Source organism: Musa acuminata, chromosome BXJ1-7 (genome assembly GCF_036884655.1).
Source record: "Musa acuminata AAA Group cultivar baxijiao chromosome BXJ1-7, Cavendish_Baxijiao_AAA, whole genome shotgun sequence".
Taxonomy (NCBI): domain Eukaryota; kingdom Viridiplantae; phylum Streptophyta; class Magnoliopsida; order Zingiberales; family Musaceae; genus Musa; species Musa acuminata.
The window spans coordinates 3,249,350-3,263,493 of NC_088333.1; the positions used below are offsets into that span (position 1 = coordinate 3,249,350).

The window sequence follows — 14,144 nt, forward strand, 5'->3', positions numbered from 1 at the left end:
ACATCCCAAGTCCTAACCGGGTTGACTTCATCCTCTCGCAGACTTGGCATTGGCACCAATTCCCAATCCTTCTTCTTTTACTTACCCAAAGAAATATGCATGTACATACACATCATAGAGTGGGTGTAGAATGGGTTTTCCTGCCCCTTCCTCCAAAGAAGTGCCAATTGTTCTAATCATCCCCACTAACATGCAGCTATGGACAAGCACCATGATTAGTTTTGAGGGATGGTGAGACACCTCTCTCTCTCTCTCTCTCTCTCTCTCTGCATTGCTATATTTCTTCTTCTAAGGCAAACTGTGTGCATGCATCTGATCTAGTATTTAACACCACTCCAACCAGTGGGAGAAAGATTCATTTCCTTAATGGAAAGGCAAAAGTGGTCATCATGTGTGCCTTGGATTGGCAATGAGAGAGATGGAAGTCCCACCGAATCCACCAAAAGAACATACATGTGATTGACGTATATAATACAATCTTCTCGGACAGATGATGTGTAAACATATGGCTGCTCATTTCTTTAAGGAAAGGCAAAAGAGTGCTTGTCTCTCCGGGAGACATGGATAGGAAAGATTTGAGTAGTGTAGCTGTCACTGTTAGCTGTTACATGTCTCGAACATTTTCTTTGCTAGATCAGATGCAGATCCCAGACTTTTTCTCCAAACCTACCTGCTCACTTCACTCACAAAGGAAGGATGTGGAGGGAACTGAGTAAAACACTTCCTTTGATGTCTCATGCAATGCTTCATGATATCTAATGGAAGGTACTTAGTAAACACTGTGATCTCCATGTTATTTTAAGATGAAATGAAGAACTTGTGGCATATCATGCAGTGAATGCTGAGACATTTATTTACACCTTGACTATACCTGAGAGCCATTTATATCTGTTGAGGGAGAATGGATGAATGAATGAAGAGGGCATGGGACTCCAGCCCTGGATGGAATCATGCTGTATGCAATGTGATTGCTGTCCTCCTCCTGTCAATCATTGGGATTCTCTTGTTCTCTCTCCTGTGCTGCGTCTTGTTCTCATGCAAAGCATTATAAACCCTAGTCTGCAAGCATGTACACATATATGGCCCAATGCTTGAGAGACCAACACTATTTGATGTGGGAAAATAACGCAGGTAAAGTTAAAAGAAAGCTACATCAACTACTAACATAACAAGAACAGCGAAGGGCGTCTTAATAATAAGCTCATCTCGGTTTCACTTTGGACTTCTCTGCTTGCATATCTTTAGTTTGTCGAGGTCGACCATCTCAAATTTTCTAGAAGTTTACGATAGATTCCATAGCTATGGCAGATTATTTTGATCCTTCATCACATTCTGAGGATTGTTGCTGTCATATAAACATTTCCTTTACGTATCATTTCTTATCATCCACGGTTAGCTTTCCGACATGCATCCTGACGTAGTCAACGATATTAGTTTGACCGAATGTTCTATTGACATCGACTACACGTTCGTATGTTATGCATGTAGTTTCCAATCATCTTCAACGCAATTGTTTAATACTTGTCTTAATCATGTAATATGCTTGATGTCTTGTTGACTTGGGCATATAAATCTTAAGTTAGATTAGATGGAGCTAGTCATATAAATAATATAATTAAAAAATTATTAATTTAAAAGGAATACTAATTACATATTATCACATGTAGCTAATTATATTTAGCATCTTAATCTCTACGTCTTAAAAAGTTATATTAATATCCTTATAATTACGAAAGTAAAACATTTAGATTCATCATCGATTTTATTAATGAAAAAAATAAAAACAAAATAATTTTAATGTTCTAGTTGGTAGCGACGGACGATGTCGGTGGTGGCGAACAATGACGTCGTTGGAAGCCGTCGGTGGTTATTGTCGATGAGGAGATTGACGATAAGAGATGAGGGTTACTTTGTATTCACGTTGATATTAATACAGTTACCAAGTGACACTTTCACCATATTACATCTTTGTCGGTGTCGTCGTAATCATCGAGCGATGAAAGGGCTACTTGATATAGAGCGACTAACCCTTTTGCTGATGCAGAACAATGAAAGTGTTACTCAATACAGAGTAAGTAGCATTGATGCAAATATCGAGTAGCCCTTTGGCTACTTGATAACTGTATCAACGTCGACTCAGATACAAAACGATAAAAGGGTTACTCAGCAATTATATTGATGTTAACATAGATAGTCATCATATCTCGTTATCCAACTTCTTATCCATAATAGCCACCCGCAACCTTCAATAGCACGATCGTTACCATCGATATCATCTCGTCGTTAACTGAAATGTTAAACTTATTTTTTTTTTATTTTTTTATTTTTATGTTTTCATTGATAAAATTGATAATGTTAGGATAAATGAACATAGATATTTTACATTTTTATAATTATAAGTATGTAATTTTTTAAAATATATGGATGAATACTAATAATAGCTAAGTTAGCTAAGTACTTTGATAATATGTACTTACGGTCAAGAATTAAGGTCGGAGCTAAACACTCTTGGTTTAAGTCACCGCCGGTTCTGACACGTGAGCCGCGAGTCCGAGTCACGTCCGACTCGGGATCTGACACGGAATCCGACAGGGGTCAGCAACCCGCCGAAATGATAGTTGTCGGCCCATGAGGGTATTTTCGTCACATCACCTTTTCAACCGCCCTCCAAAGCGAGTCGCAGAAACCCCAAAGGAAAAGAAGCGCGTCGCAACGGCGGCCTCCCAACGGGAATACTTGGGAATAGCGTATCCCGCGCCGTATAATTCTGGTGAATACGTTGTCCCTGCTGCGTCTTATTAGTGTAACGATTCCGTACGGTATGAGCTATCCCCACTACCGCCGGGGATATGGTATCCCTACTTGTGGTGGAAGTAGTAGTACGCACCCCGCTCTGGCACAAAAAAGGCATACCCTATTCCACCACCGGGCTTGGATTCCCCACCACCACCGCCCCTCTTCCCACCCTTTCTGCTTTCTCCTCCTCTCCGATTCCTTTCATTTGATAGAACAACCGTAGAATGTGATCTCTGCTGCTGGGGCTCCCCTCTCTTCTTGTTCGATTTGAGGGTTTCCGTGTCGTTGGATGGGCTGCGGGGTCTCCAAGCTGGATGAGGAGGCGGCGGTGGCACACTGCCGTGAGCGCTCGCTGCTGCTCGCGGACGCCATTCGCCATCGCTACGCCCTTGCCGACGCTCATGTTGCCTACACCCTCTCCCTCCGCTCCGTCGGCGCGGCCCTCGAGGGGTTCCTCAACGTCGCCCGCGCGCTGCCCCCCGCGTCCCCCGTGCTCCCCCTCCCCGCCCAGCGGAAGGGCGATCCCCCGCCGCCCCTTACTCCCTCCCCGCCTCCCGCTGCTGCGGCATTCCTCGACCACACCCACTCTCGCTCCCACTCCGGCTCGCACATCCACTTCCGCCCCTCGGATTCCGAGTCCGACGACGTCGACGATTTGCCGCTCCACTCGGACGGAGCGCCTCCCGTTCACCCCCTCTACGCGGATGACGCCCCAGTGGGCCAGACGTACGTCAACCTTAACTACTCCCGCAACCGCCCGGCGGAGTCGTCAGTTGCTTACGAGCTGCAGCCGCCGAGCTCCGAGACAATACGCTTCGGCTCCGTGGATGAACGGCCTCCCACGGCTTTCCCTTACTACGGCTACCCATACCCCCCTCAAAGTGCGAATCTGTACTCCTATCCTGCTTACTCGGATACGAGCTATGATGGCGGCATGGGCGGCGGCATATTTGGCTTCTCTTCGCCGCATCGAAACATCCCACCACCGGCTGTGGCAGCTGGCGGAAGCTCTACTACTACTCCGGAAGTTCCACCACCGCCGTCACCTCCCAGGACTTCAACATGGGACTTCCTCAATCCGTTCGACTCGTACGATAATTATTGTGCTTCTTATACGCCAAGCCGGAGCTCGAAGGAGCTGAGGGACGAGGAAGGGATCCCTGATCTGGAAGACGAGGGCCACGAGGTCGTCAAGGGAGCCTATGGTGACCCAAAGTTTGTACCTTCCTCGTTGGCTGCTGCGGACGGAGAGTACACAGGTAAGGCTGCTACGGAGTCGAAAGAGGGTGTGATTGACAGTGGCCGCGAGGATCCCAGTCAAAAGTCGAGGTTGGTAGAGGCAGGCGGTAGTTCAGACCATGAGGTTCATGCGGTTGAGAAGAATGTAGTGACTGAACCAGCAGACCGACGAGGTGCTGTGGGATTTACCACCTCTCGAAGTTATCAGGATGTTTCTGAAGTCATGCAGGAGATAAAAACCCAGTTTGACAGGGCGTTTGAGTCGGCCGATCAAGTGTCCAAGATGCTTGAAGCCGGAAAGCATCTATACCACCAGAAGAATTCTGTGTACAAAGGTGGAACTAGTATTGCAATTCTTCTTCAAACATTCCCTTTGCATTTGTACGACATTTGGAGCAAAATCTAATTGTTTTCTTTTTTTCTCTGCACTCTTTTCTTCTGTAAGCAGCTTCTGCCAGGATGATATGTGGTTTTCCGCCACTTCTGACATCTAAAAATGAAGACCTTTTGGTATTTGAGGAAGATAAGGCTATGGGCTGCGGCAATCTTTCATCAACACTGCAGAAGCTTTACAATTGGGAAAAAAAACTTCTCGAGGAAGTCATGGTTAGTACAGCAGTTGTTTCTGTAGGCCCTTAGCTATCTCATCCTGTAGTTGTTTATTCCAGTTATGACTTGAACAGAGTCACAATGTTTAAAATTTGTCTAGAGCATAAGAAAAGAGTAGCACAGAGAGAACAACGTCAGAGAACTTGTTTCTTCAAATATCCATCCTAAAATAAGTACTTATATTTTTTTATCTTAAGCAGGCTAAGATATGTCTTCTTTGACCGTATCTTTTCCTTCGTAGATATTTTTTGATGTTCTCACATAAATGAGAGGAAACATTTGGTTTCTCAGCGTTTATCTACCATCAAGCCTAAGAAAGTAAATAGGCTAGGCATTCTAGATTCTTGATCCAAGTGCATATTGGGCTGTTGAGATTATCAAACATTACCGTAGAAACTGTCATCTTTATCTATGAGACCTTTTTCTCATCTAATATCTTTTATATTAATAATATTTGTTTCATAGACTCATATTGGATCATCTTACACGGTTTGTGTTGATCAATAAGAATCCATTAAGAAGCATATGTTGGTTCAATCCACCTATTTCTTCATTACTATATATTTCCTCCATTACTCATTTTCTCATATGTGCACGTATACCATGAATAAGAGCCAATATTGACTGTGTAACCTATGCGGTCAACAAAACCACATTGCTTCCAGCATATGTGCCACATATGCGGTTATATACGTCTACAAAGCAGCTGCTTATATGGCCCACATAAACATAAAAATGTGGCTGCATATGCAACCACATATACAGTGAGCATGAAACACAATTGCATATTCTTCCAGCACAGTGATCAATGATACATATACCAGAAATTTCTCATGACCTGTCATTTAAATGATTCCATATACTCATGATTTGACCGTAGAACATAATTATTTATTTATTTCTTCAATATTATATATATATATATATATATATATAAATAATATTGTATAACTTATTATATCATTTTGAACCTCTTTTATGTCATACATATGCCCCACATACTACATATGTGATTACAGTACCTTGGTGTTTTTCAAGCTGTAAAAACATAATACAAAGTTTTCTTGAATGTTTTAACCATGTTTCTAGTTTTACTGAAGTCATACTATTAAACCTTGACTAATTATTCCTTGCACAACTGCTAGTACTTAAGTCGTAAGGCATACATATGTGCGATTCTGTAGCTTACGTTATTTAATTTCAACTTATGCAGGCCGAGGAAAAGATTAGGGTTCTATATGATAGAAAATGTGAGTACCTGAGGCGTTTGAGCGAAAGGGGTGCAGAGGCTGAAAAGCTTGAGGCAGTTGAAATTTCCATTAGGAAATTATCCACAAAGATAAGAATAGCCATTCAGGTTGTGGGCACAATTTCAAGTAAAATCAATCAGCTGAGGGATGAAGAATTATGGCCACAAATTAACGAACTTATCCAAGGGTATGTTATTTTGTTTTATCTTAATTGCACTGTGTATCTGGGCTAATATTGTACTCTTCTTGAATATAGAATTTTGGAACCACACACAGTTTTTAACTCAGATGTGACATGAGACTCTGTAGTTCCATATGCTTTTCAATTGTTAGAAAAAATTAGTTGTTTCTGTCCCCAGAATGCCTTCTTCTTTAGATAATGTAATCTAGCCATGTGACTGTCAGAGAATTGTTTATACTCTCCATCTTTTGATCCATTGACAAGATGATTGTTGGCCAGGTAGATCTTGAATATTTTTTTATTGTAATATTGATTCTTATGAATTTCTTGATGATAATGCTGCCTTTACTAGTTTCTTGTTCTCTTTGTGGACCTGTTCTTAGAGTTTATGTTCAATCGATCGCCATGAATGCGATGTAAAGGTAACACCATGCTTGTTGGATAATGTCTCTTTTCTTGATTACCCTATGTATGTTTGTTTCATTTACTAATATTAATCTATTCACTTGGGGCAAGGTAATGCTGCTGACCTATCTTTCACCATTTTGTGAAATAGATATTGCTAAATTCTGTAATGTTAATCATGCTAAGAATTTACTTCTACCTTGACACCCTTTTGTGGTCCACTATTATGATGCCTGTAGCCTCATTCGTTATGCTAATTGAAAGTGACTGATGCTATAAGTTTCAGCAAGTTTGAATCTTCTGTTTAACTGTATACTGAGGATGAGAACTTGTAAACTTTGCCTCCTTTATTCCTGGATCAAATCCAGGATGTCATCTTGGGGGCAGAAGTATATACCTAGAAATATCAATTAATATCTTTCTTTTTTTTTGCATTTATTAAGTTCCAATAGAAAAGGTTAAACACTAAATTTCCTGCACTGCATAAAATGTTCCCATGTTAACTTTGCAATGTGAAGTTGCACTTTTATTGGTATTACAAAAACAACTGCGTATTCATATTTCCACTAGTGAACATATGTTGATCAAGGATTTGCAAACCTAATATAACCTTGTGCATATAACAACTGAAGCCTGTGGGGTTCTAATGTTATTTGACATGTGCAAATGGAGTGAATTCTGCAAAAAGGACGAAATCCAGTACATGAGATTCCCCGTCAATGTGGGATTTAGGGAGTGTCAATCTATGCACCCTTATCTCTTGAAGTACTGAGTGCAACATGCAAGATAAAAATGTTGATATGGTTTTTGAACTGTATTACATCTTAATGAGTGTGTTAAGGTTGCTTAGATTAGTGCTTCAGAGAAGATAGATTAGCATGACTCAACAGTGCAAATAATAGGCTAAGCACTTCATTTATGATAAAAGATCATTGGAAAGGACCTCCTCTGTTCTCATTTCTTCATGGTCTTCTTCTCTAGCTGCATCTTCTTTTCCATAGTTCTACCTGTTTTTCTCTTTCATGTTGTGTGGTCAGTATTTATCTTTTCTCCTCTATTCATGCTATTTCTTTATTATGTGATGCTCTCCTCTTCATTATCTCTCCTGTATTTTCTCGTTTTTCTCATTCAGTATGTGATCATATGGCTTAATGTGTTCCTACCCTGAAATAGCTTACGTTGAGTAATATGGTATTTTCTTAGTAATAAGTTATTAGCTACAATTGACATGTTTCAAGAAGTGCTGTAATTCTTCGTTTTTTTATTAATTGTTGATTTTCGTTTTCCTATGTTTTTTAATTGTTTTTCATAAAGATGGATCACATCTACCAGCATATGAACCACTGTGTCTTGTCAGATGGATCGAATGTTGTTTGTGCTTATGACTTCATATTTCGATCTTCATAAAGTTAGTGCTAACGTAAGATGCTATCTAGGTTTCAGAGCAAACCACAAACTTCTACATTTTTCCATAGAGTCTTGTCACTTTCTGCTGAACTCCTGAATCTCAGCCCTTGTAGGAAGAAATTGCATACGAGGGTAATCTGCAGTAGGGTCATAAGACAGTATAGGACAAGTATCTTTCATTCGGGAAGGTATTTTCCCTTGCTGTCTCCAACTGTTAACCCTTATGACATCCAGTGTTTTGTCAAACAGGTGTTTGCTGTCCAACTGATTAATTTTCATATATTCCTCCAATCAATCAAGGAAATTGTCGTCCTTTGCTCAGTACCTTATGGTGTTCCAACTATTTATAATCATGCAATTATTTCTAATTATGGAATTCTCCCACCTCTTGCCAAGATGGTCCAACTAAAATGTGTAATAGTTCTCTTCTTGAAACTGGATTAATTCATACTTAGTTTTCAGGGGGTTTAATTTTCAAGTATGTAGTTTTATTTTTATTTTTTAGTTAGTATTAATTCTAGATACTTCATCCTCACCAGGAGAGTTATTCAACATTTACTGACCACAATTTCCCACAGTTTCTCTTCATTAAGTCACATAGAAAAACCTGGATTTATATCTGTATCACGTCAATTGAGCTTCTTGTTCTTGGAGTTAAAATATGCCCCTAATGTTAGTTTGTACATATATATGCTAAAGTGAGAAGAAATTGTCTGATTCCTCTATACACGGACACATTATTGACAATGCTTTGAATACTAGAGATTCATTTGCATGCTTGTGGCTTGATTTCTTAATCTGGATTGTTGAACTGATACGGTGATCTAACTCACACTTGTCTGTGACCTTCTTTCTATGTAAGTGGTCTTTTTATGATTCCATTTGCTTGTTATTTCATGCTTCTGTTAGGATCAAGTTTGTCTTAATTAATTGACTTGCAATAAGCTAGCAATTATGATTTGTTGTGCTATTTTTTTGTCCTTTAAATGAATATCCTGGAATATTTTACTTTAACTAGATTGTTTTCTCTCCTCCTGTTATAATTTATATGAGATTTTTTGTCAATCAATTTAACGTTTCAGGTTTAAGAGAATGTGGACAGTTATGTCAGAATGCCATCATATTCAGTGTCAAGCGATATCTGAAGCTAAAAACCTAGATTCTATTGTGAATGGAGTAAAACTTGATGACATTCATATGGATGCAATAAAGCAGTTAGAGTTGGACATGGTGGATTGGGTCGCAAATTTCTCTGCTTGGGTTACAGCTCAAAGGAGCTATGTCAAATCTTTGAACGGCTGGCTCGTCAAAGGTATCCATTATGTGCCTGAAGAAACAGATGATGGAGTTCCTCCATTTTCGCCTGGGAGAATAGGTGCACCTCCTGTATTCATCATCTGCAATTACTGGTCCCAGAGTATGGATTTGATATCCGAAAGAGAAGTTATTGATGCAATGCAGGCTTTTGCTCATGATGTTTTTAACATCTGGCAGCAGCGCAAATTTGAGCAGCAGCAAAGGTTAATGGCAAACAGAGATATGGATAGCAAGCTGAGATTGATGGAAAGCCAGGAACAACTGATGCTCAGGCAGAGAAAGAAATTAATGCTAATGTCCAGTGAGGATGGGATATCAATACCTGAACATGAAGTGCGTCATGGTTCCACTGCAAATAGTCTGCATTTGAGTTTGAAGCAGATCTTTGAGGCAATGGAAAATTTTACTGCTAATTCCGTGAAGGCATATGAGGTGCCCCACATATGTTGTGAGGAAGAGAAATAGAAGTTGTCCAGAGAGAATGCTAGTATGACCTGATGCATGGGGGAATGGCTGGCCTTTTGTCCATGTTTCAATTGAGGCTAAAGATGTATCACCCTGGAGTTGTCTATGTTGTCATTTAGGCCATGTGATTAGGATCCTTGTATAACTGCAATTACTCTTTCCAGATCTCACCGAGATGCTGTCAATTACCATCCAGTGAGTTTCTAAGGTTAGGAGAAGAGTAATTTATAGTTATGTATAGGGTCCTCATCACTTGGCTCTATTCATCTTGGTGATCCATGCGCCTAGCAAGATCTGAGAATCTTTTACTCAAAGTCTACCCTGCGCTGTGCTACTACAGAAGGTTGGTAGACTAATTTGATGGGGTAGATGATTTTCCAGTGTTACGAAAAACATGGAGAATGAGGTTGAGTCAGTATGCCATGATTGGTAGTTTTAGCTATTGGCATTTCAATTTGTGAACAATATATGACATGAATGTGGATAAAATAATTTGCTGCCAATGCCTGAGATCGATCATGATTTCTATCTTCAAAAAAAGTGTTGCTTGCTTGCTGCTGCTGCTGTGGCTTTCTCTACCTCGGAGCCACAATCCAGTTCGTGGTCAGACCTTGATCAATAAAGTGAATGTTAAAATGTGTTGTCGCCACCACTGTGCTTGATGTCAGCTGTCATCTGCTGCTTGTTATGGTGAGCTTGGAGCAGGAAAGTAATATGTCATGTATTGCCGTCACTGCCGCTTCACTCTCCACTTCTGAGCTGCAATATCTTACTCATTATGGTTAGCATGGAGCACAGCAGATGAGAGTCATCAGAGTATTTGTAATATGCAGAAATCTGGATCAGTATTGATGATTCCTAGTACATGAGCCTGAGTTGTTCAGTAATTGTTGAGTAGGCAGCTAATACACATCGACCAAATAGCATTTGTGATTCTGTGCTGATCTGACTTGTGGCATACTGCAGATTTGTCAATCTGATCAGCTTCAGTGAGTAGCAGGGAAGATTTAGGCAATTATGTACAGGCACATGCCAGTTTGGAGTCTTCAAGGTATCGCGGAAGCATACCGAGTTGCTTGTTAGGAGGCAGTCTGATTATTTTTTACTAGCGACATTAGGATATTACAGTTTGTATACTCTTTGTAACTTGGTGTCTTAGATTTATCTGTCCACCTTTGTGCTATAGTTTTATTTTCCTTTTTTTGGTGCCTTATGGCCATTAGCAATGCATGAATTCCCTCTTGCTACTTGGTTTTGTACTATATGCAGCCCTTTGGTAGATACTTGGAAATACTGCTCTCGAATTGAATCTATGAATAATTGTTTTCCAATGTTGCAAATAAATTCTCTGTGCTTTCTATATATACTTTAGATGGATTGTGTTAGGGCTAGAGATATTGAATGCTCCTGTTTTAACTAGAAACATTACATTATACAGAACTATTGATCAGCCTTGATTCAGTGTTCATGTATCGTCGTTGTTAACGTCGGATTCACTTGTCTATCATGTGGATCATATGATTATTGTGGAGACGAGAGGATTCATTCGAGCTACATGTCAAAAAGTAAATAGGGGATATACTAATCAATAAGCTTGGGAGGGACGATTCAACATGCATACCTAGGGCTTTTTATAAGTAAAGTTCATTGTGAGTAATTTAGATTGTCCGACTTGGTGTGAAGGGAGTTCGAATCCAATCGAAGTATATCTTTATCACAAGATGCGAGTTATCTAGATTTTTAATGTGTTGTTATGGATAAAACTTTAAACAGGGTGTTCTATGTGGTGGTTGTGTATGTTTGTATTTTTATTTTTTTTAGTGTTCGATGTGGTGGTTGTATATGTTTGTATTTTTTTTTTATTTTGTTCATATTTTTTACAACATGTAGAGAGTTTGTAATATATTTGGTAGCCTTATCTTGGTTGGTTTTTGTGATTATTTCATACTTGTAAATATAAGTTGTGTGCGATCATCGCGCAGAGGTAAAACTATCCAAGCATTCATTTTGAAGATTTTCTAGCTCCGTAGAGTGGTGCAAAGTGTCAACCAGCATAGCGCCCACGAGTTACCTAGGTAGCACATGACTAGTAGACCTTTGGAGTAGTATTTAGGGTTGATTTATTATCTTATTTTGCAGCAATGTCATGCAGACACTTATGGAGACTTCTAGTCGCGACGGACCACCTTGGACCCTTTGTCATGTAATCGTTTAGATCTTATGAAGTTTATGTCTGTCATTTGTATTATCTATCAAGTATTTATTGAAATGATTATTTATGGATCCTGAGTTAAATGCTTCATCTAATTTATCTTCTCTTTTGTATGTCTTTAAGGGACTATAAGAGATTTTGAGGAGATTAATCCTTTATAGTTGTATATGCAAGAGGATCACACGATATAGGTAAAACTATCTAAGTTCATAATAAATGGTATCAGTATAAGATTAAGCATATTTAGAGATACTTGACATACAAACATGGAGACCTATCGAGGCTATGTTAAGGGCAACTAGTGTGCGTGACCGTTCGAGGGAAATGGGCATTGAGACATAAAAAAATGAGTCGCTCAAAGGAGCGAGCATATGATATTAGTATTCAAAGAAATGACCAACCTTTCGCACGAGAGGTACCATGAGAAAAAGCGAGTTGGGAAAAACACATAGCACACAAAAGTTGAAATGGCTGAGTTCGAGCTACGGTTCAACGTTGGCAACTAAACTTAATGGTGCTCAAGATAAACGGGGCACTTGGCAAAGGATGAAACTATGCAAGGAGGGATGAGTAGCTCGACAATCGAAAAAGTTATACAAAGTTCACAAAGGTGAGGGAAATTACTAACTCATTCATACAAGGGTTTGTATGTAAATGATGGACTGTCTGTGACCTGTGACCATTCCAAGGCGATCAAAACTTGATGCCATAGAGTATTGAAACTTTTTCTTTAACATGGGAAGGATACATTTATAAAAGGCTGAAGTATGCAATAAGTTCAACATGTTGCTAGGCATTGAGGGGCGTAAGGGATGTTGTATTAGTGAAGAGTCACAATCTAATAAGTACGTTCATAATGTGGAATAATATATAGTTTGTTCAGCAAGACAAAGTAGTCCAAAAGAATAGTGATCTCTAAAACTTCTAAAGAAAAGGATACAAATAGAAAAATTACTCCAACGGGATAGATATCTAGAAGGGATAATTATTGATTCTCTAGAGGGAGAATTATATGTAATAGATCACACATATTAAGAAGGGTAATCTCAAGACAATAACTCTACAAAGCTTAACGAATTGAGTGAGCAATGAGGAGTCGTTGCATAATCTCGCATGAGATAATTGTGGTAGTGGATGCATTGCATGATCAAGTGGGGGAGCAATCTCAGACAATACCAAATAAAGACATACTTAGAGTCGATATGGATATCAGACTCAACGAAAGGCTGACCCATGAAATGATAGGCATGAGGGACACTATTAACTCAATGCAAACCGAGGAGTAGAGCAATTTGGGTGAAACTTAGTGAAGTGACAAAGCTACATGAAGGGAGTCAACATAAAAGATAGAATATAGAGCGGAAGCACGAAGCTTTCTTTGGATAGAGGTTTAGGACATGAACTCTTGCATAAACAAGAGCGAGATCACATTGCTCCATGGGTCCCTCATTCCGATAGAGTATACTCATCTTGCATAGTATCAAAGTCGAAGGGAGCTTCGAGGCACATGCACCTTATCTCAATAAAGCATTTGATTGAGAAACTAATACGACTTAACTTACAGAGGTGAAATTGGGGTCAGAATACCTTAGCATGGGACAAGCGGGCGTGGAGGCGAGTTATGCTGCATTGTTATCATTCAAGTTACTGCTAAGGAAGCAATGTGTAGTAGAGATTGTGTTGGGAACAAGGGTCTAGCATCTAGATAATAGCATACCAATTTAAGTGAAGTTGGTGGACTTTCGAGAGCTGCTTAGTGATGAACTATCTTAAGGCTATGCTTCATCCGAGTGTGAATTGAAAGCGGGTGGACGAAGGTCAATTGTCAAAGGAGCGAATATAATCTAAGGTGGCAGAGGCCCTATGATGTGCTGGTAGATGTCACATATGGAGATATCGCAGTCTGAGTTCATCCCACAAAGATCAAAATGCAATTGAGATATCACCAAGAGGCGACATGGTGTAGCGCATTACGGTAGAACAGTTCGAGGTAATGTGACACACATGAGAGTGATAAATTTCATCAGCTCCATCATCACCATGAGACTAGTGCATAATAAGAAAGATTTTTTCCTTCATTTGAAAGATATATATGAACTAACAAAGATCAATATAATTCGATCGACCGCAAACTAGGGTCAGAGTCATTGGTAAGTTGAAGCAGCACAACAGATCAAAGTTCAACTACTCAACAAGAGTAACGAAGAGTAGTTGAGAGCCAAGAGGTGCATTGCAATTGGGGCAAAAGATTGAAGATTCAATA

At 39.6% G+C, this 14,144-nt stretch overlaps 1 protein-coding gene across 1 annotated transcript; it reads left to right on the forward strand.

Annotated features, from left to right (window-relative positions):
* The first annotated feature begins 2,881 nt into the window (after positions 1 to 2,881).
* On the forward strand, positions 2,882 to 10,948 carry LOC135678240 (protein ROLLING AND ERECT LEAF 2-like). The gene is made up of 4 exons (XM_065190808.1): positions 2,882 to 4,370; positions 4,484 to 4,641; positions 5,858 to 6,081; positions 8,970 to 10,948. The coding sequence occupies exons 1-4, from the start codon at positions 3,086 to 3,088 to the stop codon at positions 9,667 to 9,669; spliced, it is 2,367 nt and encodes a 788-aa protein (XP_065046880.1). The 5' UTR covers positions 2,882 to 3,085; the 3' UTR covers positions 9,670 to 10,948.
* The last annotated feature ends 3,196 nt before the right edge of the window (positions 10,949 to 14,144 follow it).